The following is a 27341-nucleotide window of genomic DNA, read 5'->3' on the forward strand; positions in this document are numbered from 1 at the left end:
ATTAATTCGGCTGTTTAGATATGGTGGGTAATTTCTAAAATGTCTTTGTAAACTTCTCGTAAGTGAGAGCAATATAAACCAAATTCTTGCTCTGACATTCCAGAGTCAACTGAGTACCTATATGCAAAATAACTTTACAGAAATGACAATAGCTGACAATAATATTTCATCTTGACTTAAGACATAAGCCCCTGGCCCCTAACACTCAAGCCCACACCAAGTAATGAAAGAGGGGAGGCAGAGTAGACTAACACTACCGTGAAGAGTGCTATGCAGAAAGCTCTATAAACATAGATGTGTGAGGCACAGAAAGTCTTTATTGCCACAGGAAGCAAGTGCACTCGTCCCACCTCACCAACAGCTTTAAGAGTCACAGAAACAGACTTCACATAATAAAGTACAGCACACTCTTGGGGAGAAATGGTCCCTTGGACTATATTGGTTGTAATACTGAGGTAACCAATTGACCTTGTTCAGTGAAAATACCTCTAACACAATGAAAAAAATCAACTAGTTATAACATCCAATTCATATATACACTTCAAATAAAAATATATATTATTTGTTTCAATGTATAGCAAGTTTAATACATTAGTGTTTACAAAATAAAAACTGTATTCTACTGAAATTTTTCTTGTGCTTCCCCCTTATCGCTAAGCATGAAGGACCAGAAAAGTATGATACTTAAGGAAACTTATTTATGGATTTAAAGATGCAGTTTGTGGGATCATGAAAGACAGATAAATATTAGTTGGAAGATTACCACATCTTTAAAAATTGTTGCTTATTAAAATGTACAAACTTGAACCATAAGACACAATAAAAAAAAACCCCACAAAATTTCTCAAAATAGATTAGAATACAGGAAACGTTTCATGAAACTACTGAGATACTAACCAGTTCTATGGCTAATATTAAAAACTGAACAATCTATGTAAATCATACTCATACTATTTCTACACACAGTGAACAATACAACCACAATAATCAACCTCAAGCTAGCAACAAAGTTGCAAGGTCCATAAAAAGCTTCTTCAGTGGGCAAAACACTGTGGTACAATCAAAACATTTAGGAAGGGAAAAAAGCTTTTTAATAGTATAAAATTGTTTACTGGTGTTTCTACTGTAAAGCTATTCTACAAATCAAAATGAAAAAGCAAATATATATGTGACAGTGATCAGAGACTACAGTGCAGACATTTCATCTAACATTTGGCTGATGAATTTTAGTATAACAGATTATAACTTAATATTTTTTTACATAGTTATAACCTAGAACAGAACTGAAAACAAAAAAAACACATATTCCAAGTCAATATGCTCTTCTCGGCAATGTCTGGGTTTAGATGAATCTGGAGGAAGTAGGTAAAGCTGTCAAACATCTCCTCTTAAACCAAGAGAAAAAACTGTAAATTGGTAGAAGTAGTATTTGTTTGTTTTTTTTTTTACTACGGATTCCAATGTGAAATTCTGGTAAGTATGGAAGTATGTTATTAACATTTAAGCACACCGTCATATATATATGCATACAGCCCATTAATTAAATAGGGAGAATTAAAACATATTTTCAAGTTAAAATGAATTTTAAGAAAAAACTGCATTCACAATCTGAAAATTTTACAAAAATGAAATTGTAAAATAAATAATGAATGTAGATGTCAACTAAAAATCCCTAGAAATATGCCTGCAAATGTGGATGCAATGATCGTCCTGCACTTGTGATGTTCTGGGTGGGGAGACATTCCCTAGGGAGAGCCATCTAGTTTCTCTGACTGTAAGTAGAGAAGAATTTCTGGATATAAAACAGTACTTACTCAATTATATATTATAGCCTTTGTTAACAGACACCATGCTTATCACATTTAGGGTTGACTTTCTTTGTCTCAACCTACGTAACACATTCTGAAATAACAATGTTAAGTCAAAGCTTTTACACATCAGTCCACCTGTTTCAAGTTCTCTATCCAAGTAACAGCTTCCTATTTTTGTTACACCTTCAGTAGCTATCGTATAATGTAACCTGGGTCAACTTAGGTAAGAGAGATTTTCTACTATATTGCTCATCTTTTTGACTTTACTTCAGTATTTATTAACTATGAGCCTGATTAAGCCAGTAAAAATGACATTTGACTATTAAAAATGACACATTTCATGTTAAACAAAATCAGTTTCATCAGACATTAAATCTACAATATTTTCCTTGGCTTAAATTGACTATTTGCTTTCCATTTTCCCAAAGTCATTGCAACCTTGCCAATAACTACATCACTTAAACTTTCTTTTTTGTGACTGCTGAGATTCTAAACTCTGACATACAATAATATTTATGCTAAGCACACTTAAAGTAGACAATGAAATTTCAAGTAAAATAAACTGTATCCACACCAATTAGACCAAACAGGTCTCAACATCTAGACTTTACTTCTATAAATTACACAAATACATTGTACATTCTTAAATAATGAATGCTTACAATATTAATTTGTAAGCCTTTCCACATAAAACGACTTACAGAGGAATGTGAGTGGATCAATATTTTTGTTACAGATTGCAACATTCTCTCAATTTTCTCTTCTGTGGCTGTAGTTTTCTCTTCCTGGTTTCCGCAGACTACAGGATCAGTCCTTATGCTTTGGCTATGAAATCTGTTTGTGCTGAATGAGGCAACATTGGTTATTAAGGCTTATTTCTATGATGGAGCATTAAATTTGATGCCATTTCCAGAGAACAGTGGGAGAATCACAGCTATCTTGAATCTTCAGGCTCTGTTTTGATGACTTTCTTTTCTAGAGTAAAAGCTGAGTGAGGGTAGTCTTTTAAAATTCCAAGGCTCTCTGCATAAAAATGAAAACAAAAAATGTGTTGATACTTTAAATCAGTGGATCATAAAAAAACAAACTCAAATAAATTTAACAAAACAAACCCCCCAGACTCCAAAACAAACAATATCAACTATTCATGATTCTGCAATTCATATAAAAATTTTATGTTTATAGAGTTGTGGTTAAGATCTTGGATTCTGGATTTATGTTCCATTTCTGCCAATTACTAGCTGTACACATCTCTGGACAAGTTAAGCATCTTCCTGTCTTCATCTATAAAATGGGGATAGTACCCACATAGTGTCATATGAGAGTTAAATCATGAAATGCATGTAAAGCACACAGCATACAGAACCTATTCACTTTTATTTAATGCTTGGTCCAAAGTAATAAATAAAATACATAAAACTGGTCATTCATATACAGCAAAGTTACTGGCTAAAATATTTACTACCAATGAAGACATGAGACAAGAAAAGCATCTTCCATGTTTACATGGAATTATTTTTAAAAGTTTCTCCAGCCATGAAAAAACCTTAAGGTGGGAGAAATAGAGAAAAAAGAATGAAGATTCTACTTTCATAAGAAGTCATTCCTTGGAGTTACGTGTATGGTTATTTCAACCTCCAACAAACAATACAGAATGGCAATAAAATGTAGTATTTACATAAAGTACTAATACTGGGGGATACATATACATGCATATGTGTGTGTGAACACACACTTTTAAAAGGATTTTAGAAAGGTAACCAATATTAATAGCTTATCTGAAATTAGGCATTTCAGTTTATGAATTTACCCTCTCTATACAGAAGTGGATTTTAAATTTAGTATAAAAAGAGGAATAAAAATAGTAGCTACCATTTATTGCATTCGTATCAGCCAGGCAATTCATATACACTATCTTGTACAATCCTTGTAACTATTCTATGAGGAAGAAATTATTTCTATTTTACAGATGAAATAACTGACTTCGGGTGACTCCTAAAACTCAAAGACTGAACAATCCTGAATTCTTTCAACTGGTGTTGGTCTCTAACACTTTAATTTTGTCTAACTCACTTTACTTAGATAAAAACATGAGAACACCAGACAATAGTAAGGAACAGCTTGTCCTTCTATGGAGTTGAGTTTACTTCTGAAATACAAGTATCATCCCCAAAATGCATCTGCATGAAAAATCTAGATTTTGGTATATAAGGTTTTCTTAGCCTGACAGCAAACATATAATCCATCAATTTCATATTATGAAAGGCTGGAAAAGGGAATTACATACCTTAAAGCAGCTGTTTATTATCTGGTTTAGATTCCGTATAGAAGTCATCATTCATGTTAGCTAATCAAAATAATCTCAACTTCAAGAGTTTTTTCCCTGTCAATTCTTTGGAAACTATGTTCTCAAAAAGACTGGCTATTAATGTGGCTATCTATTATTTCCAAGGGGAGAAAACTGACTATAACATTATTAGCAATGACCTTTTTTGAGGAGGGGAACAATGGGAAGTAGGAGATTAGAGTTTAAAGATGTTTTATTCAAGTATTACTCCCTTTAATCATATCGCACATTCTCACCTGACGAGTGGGACTTCGCCTCACTGGAGTAATGTCTACTCAGCTCCCCATCCACCACAAAATGATGGGGTTGTCTGTTCTGTAAATTAGGCATTCGGAGATTTAAAGGCCTTTCTCCTAATGAAAAGGAAAAAAGCAATATGAATAATATTAAAAACACATCAGTTTTTCTTAAAAATAAGTTTCCACAATTGTCTGAACACTCACTAGGAAATGAATAACAAAGTCAACAGATACTGAGGAATTTAAATAATAGTTGGAGAAATATTTAAAATGACAATTTAAGAGGAAAATGACAATTCATGCTAGTCTCAAGATTACAATTCTGCCAGAATATTCTTAAGAGCTAATCCTAAGCTAAACAAAAGACTGAGATTTCCAGTATGCACTCCAATCTTGGCAGAAAATGCATCACCTCTGCAGGGCATTTTCTTACTAGTGCAACCATTTACCAAGGCAGGTCATTAACCACATAGTAGAAAACACTAGACAGACAGAGATGGCTTCAAGCCAGTTGTCTATTATTAAAAACAACAACAATTAACAACAAAACCTGTGGCAAATTCATGAAAAAAAAATGTAATTAGCACAGATGTGGCAAAAAATGCTTCATACACCAAAGCATATTCTCTGTCATAAATCTAAATGCATCACACTTAGCAAATTACTGCCATAGTCTGGACTATCCCGGTGTCACAAATAGTCATCAAATCTTTCATTAATGCCTTGGCTTCTTAACTCTAGTCTTAACTGTCAAGGATGACTGGAGAAGTTAAACAAGACTTCTACTAAAAAGTTTCTATAATACTTAAAAAAGGAAAAAAATTCTCTGCCAGTACTCTGATCTGCTGACATGTAATGTTTTACATGTAATGCTGGTTAAGACTGTATTCTTACTTAGAAAGAAATTTTTTTTTGACTACAGTAACCACTCTCTAAAAAAAAGAAGACCCTCAAAATGGTTTTTCTTCAAAAACTATCACTATTTGAAACTAGAGGATATATTTCTATACTTATATACTATACATCTCCCTCCACTCAAGTGTAAGCTGCAGTGTAGCAGGGACTTTATCTTATTCACTGTTGCATCTCAGTACCTAGAAGTGTGCCTGACACACAGGAGATACTAAAAAAATACTTGCTGAATGAGTGAATGACAATGACTTGGAATTTTCTTCATGTATGAATACAAAAAAAAAAAGAAGAAAAAGAAAAAAAGAAACAATTTTTTAAATGGTAAAACAAACAAACAAAAAACTAAGGAATCGAAGTTTTCTATACCTAAGATTTTAAGAGAACAATTCCCAAAGTATACAACCACACAAAATATTCTCAGAGGGACTGCAGGCCAATGGTAAGCCTAAAGACAAAATGTCTACAAGTCTCTCCACTCTTATCCTGTCTCTTCAAATCTCTGTACCCTGGCATAGTACTTTAGAAGCAGTTACCACATTCTCTTAGGAACTAAACATTACATATTTTAGACAAATCTGTTTATACAGTCTAAAAAAGACAAAGTTTTAATCTTTTAAACAATGATAAACATCTCCCATGGAATCTATTTCTACGGGAAAAATGATCTGTACTGTTTATATCTCCCATTCCCATCCACCCTCTACAAAAGGCAATCACACATGCCAGCTATCGTTTAAGGATAGTAAGGAAAAAAAGAAAAGAAAAAAAAAACTTCACAAATTAAATTTGCAGGAAGAATTCTTTCCTTTTTAGAGAAAGGGACAATTTAAAAATTAATTTTGATTAGACAACCTGTAAAATCATCTCCACAAAATATCAGGTTTTTAAAATTAGCAGTTTGTTTCTCTTTGAAGTGCACAGAGTAGCCAGATCTGAAGGTGTGGGTCACTCTAAACATGTACCTTGTCCATCAGAGTTATCAGAAGTCAAGCCATTAGGGCTGTGCTCTTCTGAGCTTTGCCTGTAAAGTCCTGCAGACAGTCTTCTTTCAGTATGCTGCAGTCTGTCGTAGCCAGCTTGGGTGCAGAGGAACTCCATCTGCTTTGCCATCACCTTTTCAGGCTGCTAGTAAGTAAAGCAAAAATAAAATAACTAAAACATTCTAGATTTTTTAATGGTTTAAAGATGCCAATTTCAGACTCCAGAAAATATATTTAGTATTCATTAAAATTAGTTCACACTTCATGTGGTATACACGTTCCCTAAATACGCACTGACGTCTGTATCATCATGTTACAACACAGAATGTTGGATTTCATACAAAAGGAAAACAGCTTTCTGCTCAATCCTATAAAGAGACTTCCATTTTAGCTCAAAAGCAAAATAACCTTAGCTTTGTTTTCCAAAGTACTGAGATCTTTTAAAGATTTTTTAAAAAGGAACCTCAGAGCAACAGCAACATCTGCTATAAGCTGCTTCTAACACACAGGGTGAAGTCCTGGCATTTTTATTTTAGGATCTGGCACGACACAAACTCTGATATGATGACAGTGTGTTTGGGGGAGAAAAGGTGTAAAACGCTGTCTAGAAGAACAAGACAAACACACCTCCCACCAAAATTAAACAATGCGAATTATGCAGGAAAACATCAGTGCCAACGAGGATCTTTCATCTTCATCATGGACTGAAACTGCAGTATTTCCCAACCAACCATAAAAAGACACGTTTCAAAGTACTATTAGTTGTCTGACATATAAATTTATGTAGTAAGTCCTGTTCTATGCACTGCTCTAAATTACCTACTGTAACATTCAAAGCAGTGTATTTGTGATATTTTGCCCAGGAGGTAATAGTAAAAATGCTATACAAAAGAGGAGTATAAGGAATCTGCTAACTAACATTGGTTACAAACAATCCTGATTCACAGCAGCAAAAATCAATAGGTGAAATATATTAATTTATAGAATAGGATAAAAGTTTATACTGTTTTTCTGAATGCAAATAAACCAGACCAAAAGGAATGATAACTTCAATTCATTTAAATTTCTTACTAAGTAATTGATAAAATTTCAATAAGATTTCTGAGGGGGAAATGTAGTTTTTCATCCTCTTAACACAAAAACACAAAACTTGGCAGTACCAAATCCGACTAAAAGCAGTCACTAGGGAGATCAACAGGAATAAAACAGTTCTTTCTAAAAGGTGTGGATGCAGAAATGACTTTTTTAAATGTTAATTTCTGTGTACATAATTAAATAACTTAGTAGCAAAAGCACCTGAAGCTGTATATTAATTTAATAATTTTTCATTATACATGAATTGAAACGGTTCAACAACAGCGACAATGCTGACTATTAATATTTTATTGAGAACTAGAACTATCTTATCTCAGAGTTGTATTACACACAGCCATAGTCAACATGGCCATTTTCCTGTTATCCAGTTGCTTCTTCTGAGTTTTCTTAAGCAGAGAATCTGTCTTACTTCCTTCCAAAACTACAAAGAATAAATAAGTAGCACGCAATCAGATTCTGCTCATAAACCAAATCAAACCAAGTTGATACTGCTGTCTTGTTGATGCAGCTGTGGATCAGATGACTTTTTAAAACGACCAGAAATAAATTCAGTCTTCGGATGCTCAAAACTGAAGCTACTCGAAGCAGCCATTGACTTTTTAACCTGCACACAGTGTTATGAAATATTAACTAGTGGTTTACGTTACCTGTGAACTAATAGCAGCGAGTTCCTCACTCTTGGCTTTAGCCTGCTGGAAGAGTGTTTGCACGGAGTCCTGAAAGTCTGCAAACCCATCCTGTGGGTCAAAGGATATGCCCTTTTTACTTAGTTTGTAAATAAAATAACCATATTATCAAAAACTCAGAAAATAAAGCAAAGAAATCCAACTTAATCCTATGACTTGAATGATCATGATTTAAGATTTTAATGTATAAAATTTCATTTCCATCTTTTATGGTACAATTACTTTATTTCTATAGCTGTAACCTCAGTAAAAACATAAATGAAAAAAATTAAAAAGTTGATACATCCGCAGTTTGACACTGGAACATAGGCTTTATGATCACTGATAACAATGATTATTTAACATTTCATCTAGTGTTTTGACTACTTAATCACTACCTTCATATTGGACATTTAGATTACTTTCTTTATTTTTTGTTTTGTGAAAAACATTACAAAAATATTTTTATGGAAATAGCATTTCCCCATAGTTTAGATTATCTAATACAATAGATTCCCAGAAGCAGAATTAGTGCAAAAGGATGAACATTTTTATGTCCTTCACATACTTTCCTCAAGGGCCTTTACTGGCTTATCGTATCAAAAGCAATATATGACAGTTTTCCATGCCAGAGCTAGGTGGTGTTTTCTTAATTTTTGTCAATATATATTTTGTTTTGATAATCAATTTTTAACATTTTATACACTGTAGTTGTATATACTTATATTTTACTTTGTGGTTTCTTCTATTGTTACACAATTCAGAAAGGCATTCTGCTTTAGAGATTTGAGAACTACTCAAATCTACCCTCTAGTTTTCTAGAGCTTTATTTTATTGTTTTTCTGTTTTTTAATTTAACTCTCTAACCCACCTGGAATTTATTTTGTTATATGTAATGTGAACATCCAAAGCAAATTCCTGACCTAAATGTCTGCAGAATTCTTCCATGTTGACTTGTGATTTGTCCTTTACCATTTCACCTGACAGATGACGGGCTTTGGAATTACAAAGACCTGCACTCCTGTTCTGATTCCACCACTACTTACAGCTACGTGACACCGAATGAATAGCTTAACCTTTCCCAACTTTAGTTTTCTCATATGAAAAATAAAGATAAAAGAATTACTAGGGCTCTTGTGAGATAAAGCAAATGAGATATTGCCTTCAGCATATAGTAACTGCTGAATGTGTTTATCAGCATATACTAAGTTCTTGTATTAAATAGAGCTTACTGGGGCTCTCTACTCCTGGACAACACTTCAAATTATATTATTTCCATTTTATACTTTATATATATTAGTGCCAATCCATATACTAATTTTATCAAGTTTTTTTTTTTTTTTGCTTGCTTAGGGCTCCACATGAAATTTATAACTACAAACATTATGATAGCATGGTTTTAATAATTTTATTGAAAACTACTTAAGATCTCCTCACAGATGCTGTCATTAACCTCCAAAACATTTGTCTCCTTATCTGATAAGCTGTATATTTGTAGCAAAGGGTGCATAATGAAAAACCAAAGTTACTGTGTAATAATACAACAGAAAAAGATGTAATAATGACAAAATATTTATCTTATTTGAAATATGAGATAATGGTTCAAAAAATTTTCCCCATCAGGGTCTTTTCAAAAGACTATTTCTCCACTGCAAATCTCATGTTTTCAAATATTTCATCTACCAAAATTCATTTCCTAATAATTCATTTCCTATTTTTTAAATTTCAAATACATGCAATAAAATAATTAGAGTTAAGAGCAAATAAATTTAACATCTTGAAATAATCTTGTAGCTTCATGGTGGGTTGATATACAATCAGCCTTTTAAAACTGCTAAAAATAGCCACTTTTCTAGGCCCAAGACCAGGGACCCTTGTCTTAGAGAAATGTATAGACTATAATCATTAGCTGAGCTAGAATAAATTTTATACAAGTGTATATACTTTAAATCTAGAGGAAAAGTACTATTCTTGGTCATTCCATTGTTCTCCTAAGAATTTATTTAGATCTAAAAATCCAGCTTTATCTTTAGCAAACCCTAAAGTTCTAAAGTTCAATGAGGAAGCTAGCACACTTGGAAAACAACAACCAGAGTGGCTATCATTTTCCAGGTGCCCACAATGAACCAGTTCCTGACTGTGTCCTATATTTTACAACAATTATCTCATTTAATCCTCACACAAACAACCTTGGGTTTCCCTCATTTTACAGTGACAGACATTGGCTTCAAAGCCTACGTGAAAACCACAAAATCCTAGAGTTGCCACCTTTATGAACTTACTACAGTAAATTGAGGCATTTCTCCTATAGCTCTTGTTTTTCATCAGCTGAACTGGTTTAACTTTATAATTTGCACTGAGTTAAAATCCGAATTCTACTACTTATTTGCTGTGATACTAGACAGATTACTTCATCTCTCAGTGTCTGTTTCCTCATCTGTTAAAATAGGGATAACCTTAGTACCCAGCTAACTTTAGAACCATTTTAAAGAAGAAAAAAGTTTGTGAGAAACACTTAGCACAGTGCTTGGTACACAGAAATTAACCCAATAAAAGTCTGTAACTGATATTAACTAAGTTATCTCCAAAAGCCACTATATTTAATCAGAGTGAAAAAAAAATAGCATGCTATAAGTGATATTACTATAGCTCTATGATACAGGGGGAATAAGATAAATTTTAGGAATATTTACATAGTATTAATATCTTAGAGAATGAGCTAGGCATTTGACACTAAAATCAGCAAGGGAATACTGACCATATTGGTGGGGAACTATTTTAGTGGAAAAAAAAAATGGAAATCTAGAAACACTTGTTTATTCATTTAATCTTGTTTGCCTAATAGGTTCTATCCTCTGAACTCAATGCTGGGGATACAATGGCTTCTGCCCTTCTGACAAGCACAGTCTGAAGGGAAATGGACAAAGAGATCCAGAGCACAGGGGAGAACAGTGTGTCAGGGAAGGCCTCCCAGAGGGCATGATGCCTTGGGTGGGACCTGGAAGGAGAGTTCTCTAGGGAAAGAGAGCACCTTTATATAAAGGCCTGGAGGCAAAAAGAACAGTATATCCTGGGGAAACGGGAAAATATTTAATATGATAACAAAGAGAATATACTGAGAAAGAGAGGGTGGTTTGAGAAATTGGATACCCAGGGCCAAATTCTGTGAGGCCTTGTAAACCATGTTAAGAATTTTAGATTTTATTTTAGATTTTATCTTAAATGCAAAGAGAAGTCATGGAAGGTCTTAGGGAAAAGACTAATCAGATTAGAAAACCTAATCTGAATCTGAATGTGATGTGGGGGGTTCGGGGGGTCAAGGATGGTGGCTAGAGGGCTACAGTGAACACAGATACTAGCGCCCTAGCCTCAGACAATGGCAGATGTGACAGAGAAATACATGAACTCCTGAGAGATGACTTTGGCAACTGGGAATTCGGTGATAACATTCAGCAGAATCAGAGACTCAGGACCAGGAGGTTGGAGAGAGTGGAAAGTTGATGAATTCAGTTGAGGAGATGTTGAGTCCGATCTGTTGGTGAGACCTCCACTAACTCTGGAACTTGGGGTAAAGTCAGACTGGAAAGTTCCAGCTCATCGACAGGCCTTGAGTGGAGTGAGCCCAGGCCAGAACTACCAGGAGCTCCAGTTATCTCGATACTGTCTTTGAAGGAGCATGCAGGAGAAAGGAGTGATCTAATTTTCTCATGTTAGGAACTAGGTATGTGATCTCATGGAAGAGAGTTAACCTCATTATTTCCAGTGTTCCTAGTTTTCAAATGGAGATTAAATCACTGCTTTACCTGCTCAACAGAAATTCGTGGGGATTAAATGAAGTAATGCAAATGGTAAATCTCGGGAAAAGTACACACTGCTATACAAATCTATGGTGGCATCATTATCAGGATTATTAACCATGAGAATGTTGGAAAGCTGGAAGGGGGAACTTCAAACACTACATGTAAAAGTTCTTAGAAAATGGACACTGCTCCATCATTAACAAAGAGAAATACAAGCATGCAATCAGCAATAAATAACAATAAATAACAAAGACCAGTGGCTCTCTGCAACTGGGTACATTACTCATTCTGATTTTCTCCCAGTCTGACAGTTCATCATGCATCGGAAAACTGCTGGCCTGAGTAGCTATCATTTCATAAAATATAAGGTACCCAAAATATATGACACAGAAATAAAAGTGAGAACATTCCCAAGAAGATGGTCTCTTTCACATTATGTTTGGTGCAGGACTTTTGTTCTAAGTCTCTCAAGATTTTTTTCCCAGGAACCAGCTGTACCATGCTATGAGCAATTTATCTTCTTGTCATATTCTTGGCTGCTGCCATTAATCACAGTGTTCCCTGACTGGAGAGACTCTTGAGTCTGAGCACTGAGAAAATAAAAGATACAGGGTGGGATGCTGTTCATGACCTAATTACTCTCATCTCATTGGTCTCCACCCCCATTTCTCCTCATCCTTTCCACCAAATACTAGCAGTTGCTTTGAAGGCACTGCTTAGCTGTCTTTAAAATGACTTGTTCCAGCAGATGTTCTCAAGCCTCACACGTGCATTTTTTTTTTTCTACTCACACTTTCTATATGAATAGCAGATTGTAATGCTTCTGTTTTTCTGATCCAGAGGGGAAGAATCTGCATCAAATCAGACCTGCTTTCTCTTCAAGAAGCTTAGTGACAACGTAGGTGGAGATTCTGACCCTCTTCCCTCCCGCTTCCTCACGCTCCCACCCCCACCCCAATGGAACTGCCAGCAGATGTTTCCTCTAAATCTTTCTTTTTCAAGCCCCAATTCTCTGACTTCTCTGGTCCCTATTAACAAACTTCATTTCTTTCATCCAGTTATCTCTGATTGCTTTGCACTCCCAGCCCACAAAGGATCAAGAGTGCTGTCACCGCCTATCTCTCTGCCTAGTCCACAGCAATTTCAGCAGACAGATGAGATCCAAACAGTTAACAGTCCATTTAGTCGGCCACCATTGCCAAGGCCGAGACTGGTTGTTTTTCACATCCTTCCTCTCCTCTAAGATATTACTTATGACACTAGCGGCAATGACAGGGTTTGTCATAGGATATGTTCTTAATGAAAAAGAAGAGACATCAACCAAACCTACTTATAACTAATGTTTAAAAAAACTAATGAGGGGAACACAAGAGTGCCAGGGACTTTATCTTCCTAACACATTGTTTTTCATCATTCTGAAAAATTAATATGTCAAATGGTGGTGTTTTATATTTAAATACATTTTGTAATTTATAATGTTACATTTCCTACTAAAAACGTGTAAATGTTGTTAAACATCTTTGGATTAGAAAATAACTGCCGTTCCTTCCCCCTTGTTCAAAGACTACCAGTCCTGTGCACACTTTGCCTTTATTTCCAGACTAGCAGGAGAAAAGGTATAATCCAGGTAGCAGTTTTCACACCTAAGATGTCTTGTGAATCCTTATTAGCACCCAGGAAGGTGGTACTGCTTTCAAGTCTAGAAGTCAGACCTAGATTTGAAGCCCTGGCTCTGCCACTAGATAGAAATGTAGAAAGTCAGGAAAGGTCCTGATCATTTCTGGGTCTCTCTTTGGCTGTAAACAGAAATCATAAAGCCTCCATATAGAATAGACAAGGTCTGTAATAATAATATATTTCAAATGCGTAGCAGTGATAGGCATGTAACAGATTCTAGAAAAACAGTTATTTTTACAACTGACCCAGAGCTAGATTTGAGGTCTCTGATGAAAAAGAAAAGAATAAATATAATCCATTTACATTTTAGCTGGAAGTGGATTCATACAGAGGTTTGTGTTCCAGGTGGACAATCTATTCATCTAGCCTCGGGAGGAGAAATATTCCCAAACCCTACAACATATAGGGCTAAAGAGGCTTTCCCCCTAGGCTTCATTCCAGATAATGGGCCACCCTGGTAAGGCCTCCTGAAGCTAACAGGCTTCTTCCTCTGTGTCTATCTAATATATTCTAGGAATTATAGAAAAAAGTTCAAAATCTCTATGTTTTTTAATATCTTACATGCCCTGTAGGAAGAACACTATTTAAGGATGAGAAATTGTCCTCAGTACTTCATATAACACGTATACTGGTATTAAACAACCACCACCACCGAACAAACAGCTATCCTTAGAGGGAAACCACCGACTATACAATAAGAGGAGAAAAACCAGACAAGGATTTTAAAACTTAATTCCACCCAAACCATCACAGACAGACCAGGAAAATACAGCATTTAGCAATGAGAAAATAACTACTGGGCTTGAACAAAGCACTAGTTTTATTAGTGTACCCTAATGCACTGAAAACAGCATACAAGAAGCTTCTCTTTCCGTTACATACCTACTTTGAGTTATTTCTATTTTATCTACTAGATATTATATTTTTTTGTCCTTATAAAAATGGTCTTTTTAAGATTCAAAAAACTTGGCAATTTGGCATGTATGCTCATTGGCTGTTGTCAAGGATTTTGGAAAAATTAAGATGTAAAGGAAGAGAAAAAGGGTCTCATTAATTTGGGCCTAGTAATTAGGAATCTGTTATACTACTTTACAATGGGCTAAGCTTAAGTTTATTTTTATATTACTTTTCCTTAATAGATAATGAGCCAAGAATTGCAAAAACAAATACTCAGATAAAATAAGACAAACAGTATGTTCAAAGAATTCTGAAATTCTTCTAGTTTTACTTATGATGTCCTATGTGTCAGCCACACATTCTGGACAAACTGGTCTCACTGTTCTCTAAATGTGCAGAGTATTTTCTTACCTCTGTGTCTTTGCCAATGGTCTTTCTTTGGAATGCCCCTCCACCCTCCACCCCACATACCTACCTTCTCAAATTCTACCCTTCTTTTAAAACCCAGCTCAGGTGATACCTCCTCCAATAAAGCCTCCCCTAATCTCTTCTGATGCCAGAAATTCTCCCCCTCCTCAGCAGCCAGAGAGAAGGGAGACATGGATGAAGCACTAATAGCTGGTGAAATGTCTTCTTAAGGGAGTAGTAACCCAAGACAGCAAAATACCAACTACCTTCGTATCAGCTTCCAGAATCGAATGAACAACGCCAGTACCTCAAATTCGATTTAGAATATACCACAAGAGAATTTAGACAAGGCTTTATGCCAATATAGTATATTCTGCAAAGGATTACACATTATACAATATACATCTGTAGGCATTATACACACATGCATAATACACATTTTGAAGAGATACTGATGTTCTGCAATACAGAAGCTTTTAAAAAAAACTAAGCAAAAACAAGACAAAATTAAAACAAACCAACAAAAAAGTAAACTACTGTCCTAAATTCAAAGCTAAAATCTCCTTTTCTGGGGAACAAAAATAAGAGTTTAGTGTCTTTAAGAGCATTTAAAGACAGTTGGGGTTGATTAGTTACTATTCTTATTCGGAAGGGGTTAGAATTGTTATTCACAGAAAAAGGCAACACTGGTTATCTTAATTCTCAATCTGCGACTGTTCAAATGGCTTTGTGAAGTCTAGTATAAAGTAATAAACTAACCATATAGAACTATAATTCAGTTATCTCTAGCAGAGGATAAAGGAATAGAGGGTCACATCTAATACTATAACCTAATACTCTGAGCTACTAAAAGAAACTCAAAATACTGTAACTGGATACAGAAACAATCTGCTTACATTTCAGATCAGGGCCATTCAGAGGGTCAGAAAGACTTAATATTAATACAGCCTAACAAGAAAACACTATAGCACCAGAAGTCCATGAGACAGATGATCTCAAACTTCAGTGTTCACTAATGACCTCTGAAGCTAGACAAAAAGGAAGCTGGGGACTACATGTGAGAACAGCCTGAATCATGATGACATGGAGCGCCACTGGTGAGACAAGAGAGACACGTGTAACTTCTAACCCAGTAGCTGACTACTTTTCCTGGCCACTGGGTACGTTTTGTACCTTCTCTCCTGTAAATCCTCCAATGGCACATGCCTTTTGGCAGTTTCTCTGTGTATCTGACTTTCCTTCCAGAGGTAGAGTCACTTACAGCTAAATCCACAGGGATCCTCTCTCATTTTCTTTGGGTGCAACAAGAGAAAACTATTTCACTAGTTAGCTTTTTCAATGGCCTTTTAGATCATTGTAACAAATTCTTTGAGTGGTATGTGAGGCTAACCCATCTTAAACATTATTCCAGAGCTAACAGTGAGGTAGATTATAAATATAAGCACAATTTTTTAAAATGTGTTCTTTTTGGACAAAATTGTTCTCTCCTTTGAGAACCCCTGCTGTTGGCTAAAGCTTTTATAAGTGAAAGATGTTTATCCATGGCCATTCATTATTTCATGTAACACATTTTATTAAGTCCTATGAAGTTCAAGGCATTATTATAAACAGTATAAAGCAGTGGACAAATAAGAGCTCTATTCTCATCTAATGGAGCGAATTAAAAACAAATACATAATAGTTTCAGACACTGGTAAGTTCTATGAAAACAAAACAAAACAAGACAAAGAGCTTAACTGTGATTTTGGGGTAACAGTGCCCCTTTAGAAAGGGAAGCAGGGAAGTCAGAGGAAATTCTCAGCTATGAGCTGAAGCCATGTCAAGATCTAGAGAAAGACCTAGGCAGGGGGAGTGGTGAGTGCTGAGGCACAAATGAGTCTGACTTGTTCCAGGAACAGAAAGTCTGCCGGTGGAGCTGGGGCACAGTAAGAATGGGGAAGTGCGGTAACAGGTGAGGTTGGAGATGCAAGCCAGAGTCAGAGCAAGCAGGGTCTGAGACGCCTCAGGGAAAAGTGGAGATTTTATTCTAGGTACAGTAGAAAGCCACTGGAAAGATGTAAGCAAGAAAAGGGATTTATGTTTTTAAAGGCTTAACTCTGGCTTTAGTATAAATGAGAGATTATATACAAACAGATGCTTAGTAAGAATAATTTGATGATGGAAATTTAGGGTAGATAAACACAGCTTATTTGCTTTAACTTGACATTAAATAATGAATGGCTAAGAGAGTACCGACCTCCACTCCCTGCCCAAGGGAAAAGAAAAAAAAAAAAAAGAGCTAGCTGCCTGACTTCTGCTGTAGACTGGCTTTAAAAAAAGTATTCAATCCAAATTAAGGAGCAGCAGTTTTGAAACCATTCTGTATTTCTGAGATCCCTAAAAAAAGGCACATTTTTCTTGCTCAACCTACCTTACCACTTGCAGGTCTAAAAATCAGAAGGACAGCCTCAACTATGATCTCTAAAAGAGGCTTTTAATTTCAGTAAAGTCTCCATAATTTGCAGCTACTAAACTTCTCTCAGATAGTTAATACAAAGAAGTTGAATCTTAGCTCCTCTGAATGTGTGTGATAAGATGATTAATGATGTAAATAAAATTATAAAAGGAACAGTATAACCAGAAAAGAATTTTAAATCTGTAGAAAACATCTATCTACAAATCAACCTTTGATAAATTAGCTGGACATTGAGCTCATCATTGTTGTTTCCTTCTAAGAACTTCCTGAGTATCCGAGTTTAGACTACCACAGACACTTTAAAGCAATAAAATTCTACATTGCTTTTAAGAATCTACAATTCACATTCTTCACTAGCTGATAGGAATTCCTTTTTTTCAGTTTGAGCTAGTAAGCAAACATTATTAGTGTAAGAAAATGTAATACATAATCATACCTCCACTTTAATTCTCTTCGGGGATAACTCATCTCTTTCTCCACATTTTGATCTGAGGGGGATGAGAGAGAGAGAAAAACTTGAGAAGGTAATAAATTTTTTCAAAAGGCATCTCAATCTATAAGCTTCCACCAAAACATATAACCCTGAAACTCTGATACCAGAAATAAGACATTCATAATGAACATTAAAATAATGAAAAAGAGACTTTTCATCACTTCTAGGTTAACATTAGGGAAACAGGCAGACACAATTATATTACACATTTTAAAAAGCCACCACCTAAGAACTCCTCACACAGAGAGTACTCAGTAAGTACGCAATAGGTGTTACATAAAGAAAAAGGAAAAAATCAGAGAGGACTGTATTCCATGATATTCCTTCATGGATAAGTACAATTTAGGATAAAATGACAAAAATGATCATTTAAGATGAATGCCTAAGGTTACATGACATTAAAATACATTTTGTCTATCAAAACTATAGATGCGTTTTCCCTTTACCCAGGGATCCCTCTGCTGGGAATCTATCCCACAGAAGCATCTACACATACATGAAATACTACTGCCAATTAAACTATGGCCAGCCATAAATTTTAAGTTATACCTCAATATAAAAGATGTTAAAGTGTGGAAAAATACATCTCAAAATCAACAAAATATGGTATGTATTATGTTATTTACTGTGGTATTATTTATAATGACAAAAGAATAGAAACAACTCATAAACAACAGGGTCCTACTGTACAACACAGGAAACTATAGTCAGTAGCTTGTAATAACCTAGAATGAAAAACAACCTGAAAAAGAATGCATATATATACGTATAACTGAATCACTATGCTACACACCAGAAACTAACACAACATTATAAATCAACTATACTTTAATAAAAATAGAATAGAAACAACTCAAGTACCCACCAATAGGGAACTGGTTAAATGAATCATAGTATATCTACACAATGCAATATCATGGGGCTGTAAAAAAAAATAATAATGAAGAAGATGTGTATGTACTAATATAGCAAGATCTCCAAGACGTTGAAACAAAATATAGAATAATGCAGACATTAATTCATTAATGTAACATTAATTCATTAGTGCTTCTTGGAAAAAAAAGGTAAAAGTGGGCAACTGTATTTGTTTGCATGTACAGAAGCAAACACTAGAAGAATAAAAAAGAAACTAATAAAAATTACCTACACTGAGGAAGGGAATGACGTAAAAAGAGACAGGAATGGGAATGCAACTTTTCTGCACTACCTCTTTACATAGTTTTGGCTTCTAAATAATGTAAAACTGTTGTGTATTTTAAAATTATTTAACTTAAGGAAAGAAATATAAATATAAATAAAAACTACAAAAACCAGCTAAAAATTTTTGAAAGCAATTGCCTCTGGGGCATGGTATTCAGAAGAAGGAAGGGGGATGGAGCAGGGGAACCACTAAGTTTCATGATAAGCCTTATGTACTATATGACTTCTTAAATCATGTACATGCATTACTTTTATTAAAGAAAATTATTTAAATAAGCAGTCAGAAAGAAAATTTTGTAAAATACAGCAAAGAAAATAGAAAATCACAAAATCAGTCCCTGATTAACTCAGAAAATCTTATAAATAATCCTATAATATTGCTGTATATTCTTACCCCTGTTCATTTAGTCTGCATAATTTTACTTGTTGCCAGTTTGTAAACACGTGGGCTCTTGAGACAGGGTAGAAAATGAAGTTGCTGTGAGTTGGGGAAAATAATGGTGACGATAGCAAGTGCCTGTAATAGTGTTTTTCAAACTGGAATATGCCCAAGAATCATGTGGGATGCTTGTGAAAGTTTGGATTCTAAGGCCCCATCCCCACAGAACGTAATTTACTGGAGCTGGGAAGGGTGCTCAAGATGTGGTTCTTTGCACACACACTTAGTTACTCTAAAGCATCTACTCAGAGAAGCAGTGGCACAGCTGATGGTGCACTGCAAATCAGGGTCCATGTGGAACCAAGTGAACAAAATCAAAATGGTCCTTTACCTGCAGGCAATGCTTAGGGTTCAAGTGAGGATAAGATGAAGAATAATATGGTGTGTTTACGTTAAATTTTAAAACCATCACTGCTTTTCAAAATGAGGTTTTTAATTTCAAATGCACGTTCCATATTCCACTTGCTAGAAGTCTAGTATTTTCCAATTTTCCCTTAAATACTAGGCAAAGGAGTCTTTTTATCTATTTAGCTAATCTCACTAGATCACAAATACCTTGCAAAAGGAAACATTCTGCTTCCTCAGAAAGTCCAACAAGTTCACAAAGTTTGTAGGGTAAACAAGTCCATAAAGTGCTGACTGACTAAATCCCATCATCATGCTCAAAACCAAAGCAAGAATGTCTAAAACCACTACCAGAGCAATGCTGGTGCTAGGCAACTATCTTTCAGAAGACAGACAGACAAAAGACTAACCAAAACAACAAAAACCACACCAGCAATGTTTTGAAAAGCCACTTCACTGTTTAATTTTATAGAACTATAATCAGACTTCTGCTTTGTCAGATATTGCTTATATTCTATCAATGGATGGTGTTTCAAGCTCTACTTCTATCAAGCAATGCAAAAATACTGCCAATTAATTAAACACTTACTTGGTGGTTCTGTATGTATATTTATAGGTGACTTCACGAGAAATCTGCCTGGCCAGGGCAAAAAGTTCATCTCTTCTTGTCAGCAGGGCATTATCCTTCACACAGAGCTGAGCAGCTGCTTCATTAACAGTAAGCTGCATGTCCAAGTAAAGTAATTTTTGCAAAAATCATAAACATTTTTATTTCATCAATATGGAAAATGTTTCACTTAATAAAACTGTCACATCATTATATAATGCAATCATAATTAACGAAAATCAGGATAGTCTTTACTCCTAATTAGTCCTACTGCCTAATTTCAGGAGAAAATCAAATAATTTACCATCTCTCAGAACTCAAACTGATCTAAGTAGTCATCTTGGTTTTATTTATTTATATGGTTTATTTATTTTTGTTTAGGTAGGAGAGATCATAGAAAATAAGCAAAACAGAGAGTTAAAAAAAAACGTTCTGCATCTCATTTTTCTTATGAAAAACCCAAGGGATCTGATTATATGATATGGTGATATTTCCTTATCTAAAAGTAAGGATACATGGTCTGACAGATTTTTTTTTAATGTGAACTGATATGAAAATTCTTAGGAAAGAAATACTAAATGATTTTAGTTAAAAACTTATCAAATCACTTAGTAAAAGACAGTTTTCACAAATTAGGGCTATAATGGAAAAATCAAGATCTTAGAGTCACTTGATCTCTAAAATTCATCTAACTCTACTCTTTCATGTAAGTGTTAAATACTGCCAGTATAGAGCTGCTAGTTGACCAAACACCATATGCTAAAATTTAAAATAGAAAATGTTATCCTAAATTCAAAATCTATCATTTGTTTAACAAACTAGAAAATGTTTTTCACATAATTTTGTGAAATACAGACATGTAATCTCCTTTTTTTCATTTATGTATGCTGCATTTTTTTACTTTTCACATACTAAGGCAGAGACTTGGCTTCTTTACATCAGTACCTGGCATGGGTTGTATGAGCAATAAATATTGGCTGACTGATGATTATTACAAATAGACTTCTTAGTCACAGAATATACTAAATCTTAAGAGTATATATCTTACCAAATTACTTTTCACAAAAGTTGCTCCAAATCTTAATGCTAACAACAATTATAAGGAGAGTTCATTTCCCAGAATCTTGACCAACACTGACCAGCTTTTACTATCTAAAAGCTTTACCAATTTGATGTGTTCTCAATGATATTTGGCTATAATTTGCATTTCTTTGGCTATAAAACTGAAACTTTTCCTTATGTTTTTGACTTATTTTAAAATCTGCTTGCTCATGGCAACTGCCTGTTTCTTCTACTGCACTATTTTGTTTTTTAAGGACTTGAGGAATTTGTTATGTATTAAGAGCATTAACTCTTCGTCATATGTAGTGGTGGTGTTTTTAATTTTTTCATAGTTGTCATTAGCCTTATAGTTTTGTTTTGGGTGCCATGCACAGAAACTCTCTTCTCATCCTATTACATATAAACGCTGTCCTATAATTAGTCTAATGGGTTCTTTTTTCCACAAGTTTATTTACCACCTAGAATGCGTTATGGTATGTGACATATAGCGTGATACAGGTATCTAACATCCTCCTCCCCAGATTTCCTACTGTGAGTTCCACTAGCTTATATGCAGGCAAATATAGGCATACCTCATTTTATCGCCTTCACTTTACTGCACTTTGCAGATAGTGATTTTTATAGATTGAAGGTTTGTGGCACCCCTGTGTTGTCAGATGAGATGATGGTTAGCATTTTTTTAGCAATAAAGTATTTTAATTAAGGTATGTAGGTTTTTTTAGACATAATGCCATTGCACATTTAATACACTACAGTATAGTGTGAATATAACTTTTACATGCACTGGGAAACCGAAAATTCATGTGTCTCACTTGACTGCAGTGGTTTGGAACCAAACCTTCAGTATCTCCCAGGTATGCCTTAATGTGGCTACTGGTGACAAGGTTACAATAAGCCCAGGCTTCCTATTTTAAACCCATAGCTGAATATAAAAGCATAATAGGAAGAACTTATTTTCAGCCTTCTCCTCTTCTCCTAAAGAATCATCAACAGATCAATTTCTTACCTGAGTGCTTTTGAAAGGCATACTGTTTTGGGAGTTAAAAGTTAAAATACACTTCAAAGAATAATTTCCTAAATAAATTAACTTCAATTTCAGCTTCGTGGAAGCTACAATGACCTTAAAAGACCCTTCTCAAGTTGCTTTTTATGTAGCTGTGTCTTTTTTGTACTCATAAATCTAAATTAGTATAGAGAGCTTCCGATTGTCGGTAAGATATTTTAATTGACATTTCAGAGGTACCAGTTCCTGTACAACCACAGAAAACAACTTTTCAACATTAACTGAAAACAATGTTCTAGTATTCCTTCCATCATCCTACCAGAAACCAAGAAAAACAAACAAAACACATTCTTTGTTACTGAATTCAAGCTCCAACGGACCAAAAATGTAGACTGAACTCACCAAGCCCTCAGGGAGCCTTCTGGTAGAAAACTTGGGCCTGAAGAAATACTGAAAGCTCACCCCAAGTTGTAAGAAGAAGCTGATTCATCAAGCTTCCTTCTCAAAAATATATTTTCTGTAAATATTTTCTAGATTTCATACTCCCAGTTGCTAATAATTAAATCAATAACTAGTATGATCTATTTTAAAAAGAAAAATGATACAAATACTCCAAAATAGTCATTCAGGTAAGCACCAAGCTAACTTCTAAAAAATTCTAAGTTTCTAGTTTTGTTAAAACTATAATTCTCCCTCATTGGTTTACTTACCTCCTCTTTTCATGACTGAAAATACCAAAATTCCATTTATACCTTCATATAAAAATTTCTTAAAGTTAGCTTTCTATCATTTACAACTAGACTTAAAAATTTTCTTTACTGATAGTTAAAATTATTATAATCTTTAACGAATGATTGTAACTTTTGATTAAGTTTCAAGTAAGTGTTACCATAAAAATACTGTATGAATGCTGTGTGATAGGCAGGCTCCAAAGGCAATCAAGACTTTCACTTCCAGCACAGGGAGGGCTGGGTACCATGACTGCCCCCAGTCACAGAAAACTAAAAATGTTGGATAAAATAGAAAGGGAAAACATCCTAAATTGATGCAGTGCTAAAATCATTGATGAATGAGCCAGCATGACAGTAAGAACTATTCAGGCCAAAATGAATGAAGATAGTATCTCAAAGTTTGAGATTTGCAAATACTAACTAATATATATAAAATAGATAAACAACAAGCTCCTACTGTATAGCACAGTGGGGTGTGGAAGGACAGAGTTTGGCATCAGCAGACCTTCATTAAGAAAACTCTACATGATGCACCTCAGGCTAAAGGAAACAAATTCCAGGTGGTAAATCTGAGATAAAAAGAGGGAGAAGGGAAGAAATGCAAAATAAAATAAAGGAAATAAGTTCAAAACATCAGTCATTATAATAAATGTAAATGGACCAAATGCTGCAGTTAAAATACAAAGAAAGTAAGACTGGATTTTTTAAAAATCCAACTGTTTGTATTTACAAGAGCTGTATCTAAAACAGATTCAGAAGGACTAAAAGGATGGAAAAAAGATGTAACAAGTAATTATTAACAAAAAGAAAGCACATGTATTTATACTAATATCAAACAAAATAGGTTTTTAAAACAAAACACATTATTAAAGATTAATAAAGTTACTGCATAACACAAAGACAAATAGACAATTCCACAATCACAGTAAGTAACTTAACACACAACACTTAAAAAATCTTTCTCTCATTTTATACAGTCAAGTGAAGGAATGAGAAATTATCATAACACCTAAAAGGTACTGAATAGTACCTTCTTTCCCTTAATTCCCTCAGGATTTCATAATTTCCACCAAGCAAGCTCTTGGACGGTTACTAGTTTGAAGAAAGCATCCTCATTCATAAACTTCTATCCTAAACTATATTACTGGACCAGATTCACACACTTGAGTTACAAGTAACAAGTGGTATGGTCTAAGTTAAGTTTCAAAAACATAAGCCACATTTCCCAAAGCCCCCACCTCCACACCTCAGCCTACTAGCATTCATTTTGAGTGTCCCCTTATTTGGGAAACCCACAATGGTCTCATTACTGCAATACCACCTGTGCCTATTTCTCCAAAGAAGCAAAGAGCCTCTGAGCAAAAGCCAAGTGTGAAATAATTCATTTTGGATTTTTTTTTAAGTAAGTTAGGACTTTTTTTTTTTTTTTTTTTTTTTTAGTGAGGTTGATCGGGTTTATTAAAGTCATCTCTTTAACACACTTTTACTTTAATAAAAATAAGGTCTTTTGAGTCAACTTTGTGTTTCATCTGCTATGTCTTAAAAATGAAAACTGGCTTAAAATATGAAACTAAAACTGCCTACATGTTTTGCCCCTTGTTTCCTACTAATGACAACCGTTAATAGCCTTTTAGTAGATTCCTCTGTTGGTTCATAAGTTATGAAAGTATCAAAGTGTATAGAAATTATAATGCTACCTGTATTTCTAGATCTACTCACAAGTTCTAGTGAGACTCTGTTATTGTATGGCAACAATACATAACAGTTATAAAAGGATATGCCCAAAATAGATCAAATCACAGAAACCCTGTGATTAATTTTGGTAACCAATTCTCTCATATTAAGCACCAGTATTCATTCATACCTAAAATAATTTATTTAAAAATATCAAATGGTGAAACTGCTGAAAACAAAACACACAAAAATCAGCCAGTGATAGTAATTAGAACACAGGAAAAAATTTCATTTACAATCACATCCTTTTTATATCTATTAGTATATCCTATACAAGTGAAATAAATTTAATATGGATGATATAGACATTTAATATACATACATAATACACAGTATTTGACCTAATAATAAATATGCAAAACTTATGAATAAAGAACTATAAAATTAGTAAGGAATATAAAAGATCTACATAAGTAAATGCACATTACTATCTTACTGTATGGGAGCCTTCATTATTGTAAATATATCAATTTTTTTCCTAGTTTATACCTTTAAGGCTTTTCTAGTCAAAATACCAACAGAAATTTTGGGGAAATTTGACAAAGGGGCACTTGCATTTCCAGATATTAAAATATATTATTTAGCTACAGCACATTAAAGTAACTCTATACTGGTGAGGGAATAGAGAATCAGACTAATGAAATCATATTGGACAAGATCAATGGGTATTACTACATAAAATTAAACTTCCACATGGCAACCAGTCTGAAAGGTCAAAGGACAAATGATAATCTGGGAAAATGTTTACAACATAAAACAAAACGAATATCCTTAAAATATAAAAAGTTCTTACCAATATTTTAAAGGTAAGACAAAAAACCCCAACATTAAAACAAAGGGTATGAATATAAAACTGGATGTCAAATATATGTAAAGATACTCATCTTCACTAAGGAAAGTTAACTTGAGCAATGAAAAATTTTCATCTCTTAGACTGACAAGGATTAAAAATAATAAACATAATATTAGCAAGAGCATGCAGAAAAGGACACTCATATATGATAGTGGAAATGTAAATTGTTGCAGCTTTTTTAGAAGGCAATTTAGCAGCTACTAAAATATTAAACCTACATATTCTTTGATCCCATTAGTTTACATGTTGAAATCATTCTATAGGAAAACATGCACAGGCCTATAAAGGTATATTCGTATAATGTTCATGTACCACCATATGTAAAATTTAAAAAATGGAAATAACCTAAATGACATTAAAAGTGAATGGCTAAGATAAATAACAACACAGTCATACTGTGGAATATAGTGTAGCCCATAAATGAATAAAGTAGCTCTATATGTACTCACTTGAAAATAATAGTATATGTACTTTGAATATATTGTTACATTTTTTAAAAAAGGAATTTGGAGAAGTGTGCAAAATATGATCCCATATTTGTGTATGTAAAGAAAAGTATTTGGAAGTTTACAGATTCAATTATTTTACATCCTTTTGTAATGACTGAATACTTTTCAGTAAGTGTATATTCTTTTTTGTACTAAAGTACAAGTCTGGGAGGAAGATCTAATGTTTCTAACATGAAATACTGCATTCAACTGAAAATTTTTTTCAAGGAGAATTTATTTCTTTCTTATAAATGATAAATGGCTATAATCTTTAGCTACGAAATGACTTTTTAAACTGTTGAAAGGCATTTATTTTTCAAGCATTTATTGGGTACATTAGACTGAATATATAAAAATGAATAGGCCATTATCTTTGCCTTGAAGAATCTCAAAGTATACTGTGAGGGACAGGCCAGTATTTATAAGTACAGTAAAGTGTTGAAGCTGAAGTCACTATGACAGTAGTCTATATAGGGATAAAAATGGAAAAGAAAGGTCATTCCACTTGGGGGGAAATATATCAGAAAAGACTTAAGCTGACGCTTGGACTAAATCTTAAAGATGATGTGTTGGCCAGATGGATAAGAAAAAGGGAGAAAATGCAAACGAGGCAGGCATATCTGCATTCTTCTACTTAAGCAAAGTATTTCTGGATAGATGCTACCAAGGTAAAATGATGAGAATTTTTAATATCAAATGTCAAGCCAAAACAATATTAAAAGCTATAATAATTCTTCTAATACTTATCTAATATAATTTTGTCTTCTATGCTAGCTGAAAATCACTTTAAGATCCGGTTATTTATTACAAAATTTTTTTTTCTTAAAATAACTGTCTACAAAAATGATTTTTCAATGAATGGCTTTATTTAAAATCTCATTGTATTTCTTAATTAAAGGGCAAACTGCCTCATAAACGCAGACTCTGTGCTGTCATTGCTTAAATTCTGGTAATTTTTCTTAAAGTCACCTTACACCATAGATGCAAAGCTCAACATGTTTGAGTTCAACACAAAAATACCCTAACACAATTATATGGTCTGTTTTCACAAAAGAGTTATATTTTACTAACACCTAAATGTTTTTAATTCTGTTTTCAGG

The 27341-nt window shown here is 34.1% G+C and overlaps 1 protein-coding gene across 3 annotated transcripts in view; it reads right to left on the minus strand.

Annotated features, from left to right (window-relative positions):
• Positions 1 to 295: 295 nt before the first annotated feature.
• Positions 296 to 27341, minus strand: part of NAB1 (NGFI-A binding protein 1) — a 35400-nt gene continuing 8354 nt past the window's right edge. For 2 of the 3 annotated variants that reach the window (XM_064485143.1, XM_031452116.2), the window contains 6 exons: positions 20353 to 20486; positions 17723 to 17774; positions 8032 to 8121; positions 6272 to 6434; positions 4395 to 4511; positions 296 to 2834 (listed from right to left, as the gene is read on the minus strand). In XM_064485143.1, coding sequence (XP_064341213.1) covers positions 2746 to 2834; positions 4395 to 4511; positions 6272 to 6434; positions 8032 to 8121; positions 17723 to 17774; positions 20353 to 20486 — 645 coding nt within the window. In that variant the 3' untranslated portion in view covers positions 296 to 2745. The remainder of the gene's footprint in view (positions 2835 to 4394; positions 4512 to 6271; positions 6435 to 8031; positions 8122 to 17722; positions 17775 to 20352; positions 20487 to 27341) is intronic. The other variant, XM_064485144.1, reaches the window with a different exon arrangement.

The sequence above is a fragment of the Camelus dromedarius genome, chromosome 4 (assembly GCF_036321535.1).
Source record: "Camelus dromedarius isolate mCamDro1 chromosome 4, mCamDro1.pat, whole genome shotgun sequence".
Taxonomy (NCBI): domain Eukaryota; kingdom Metazoa; phylum Chordata; class Mammalia; order Artiodactyla; family Camelidae; genus Camelus; species Camelus dromedarius.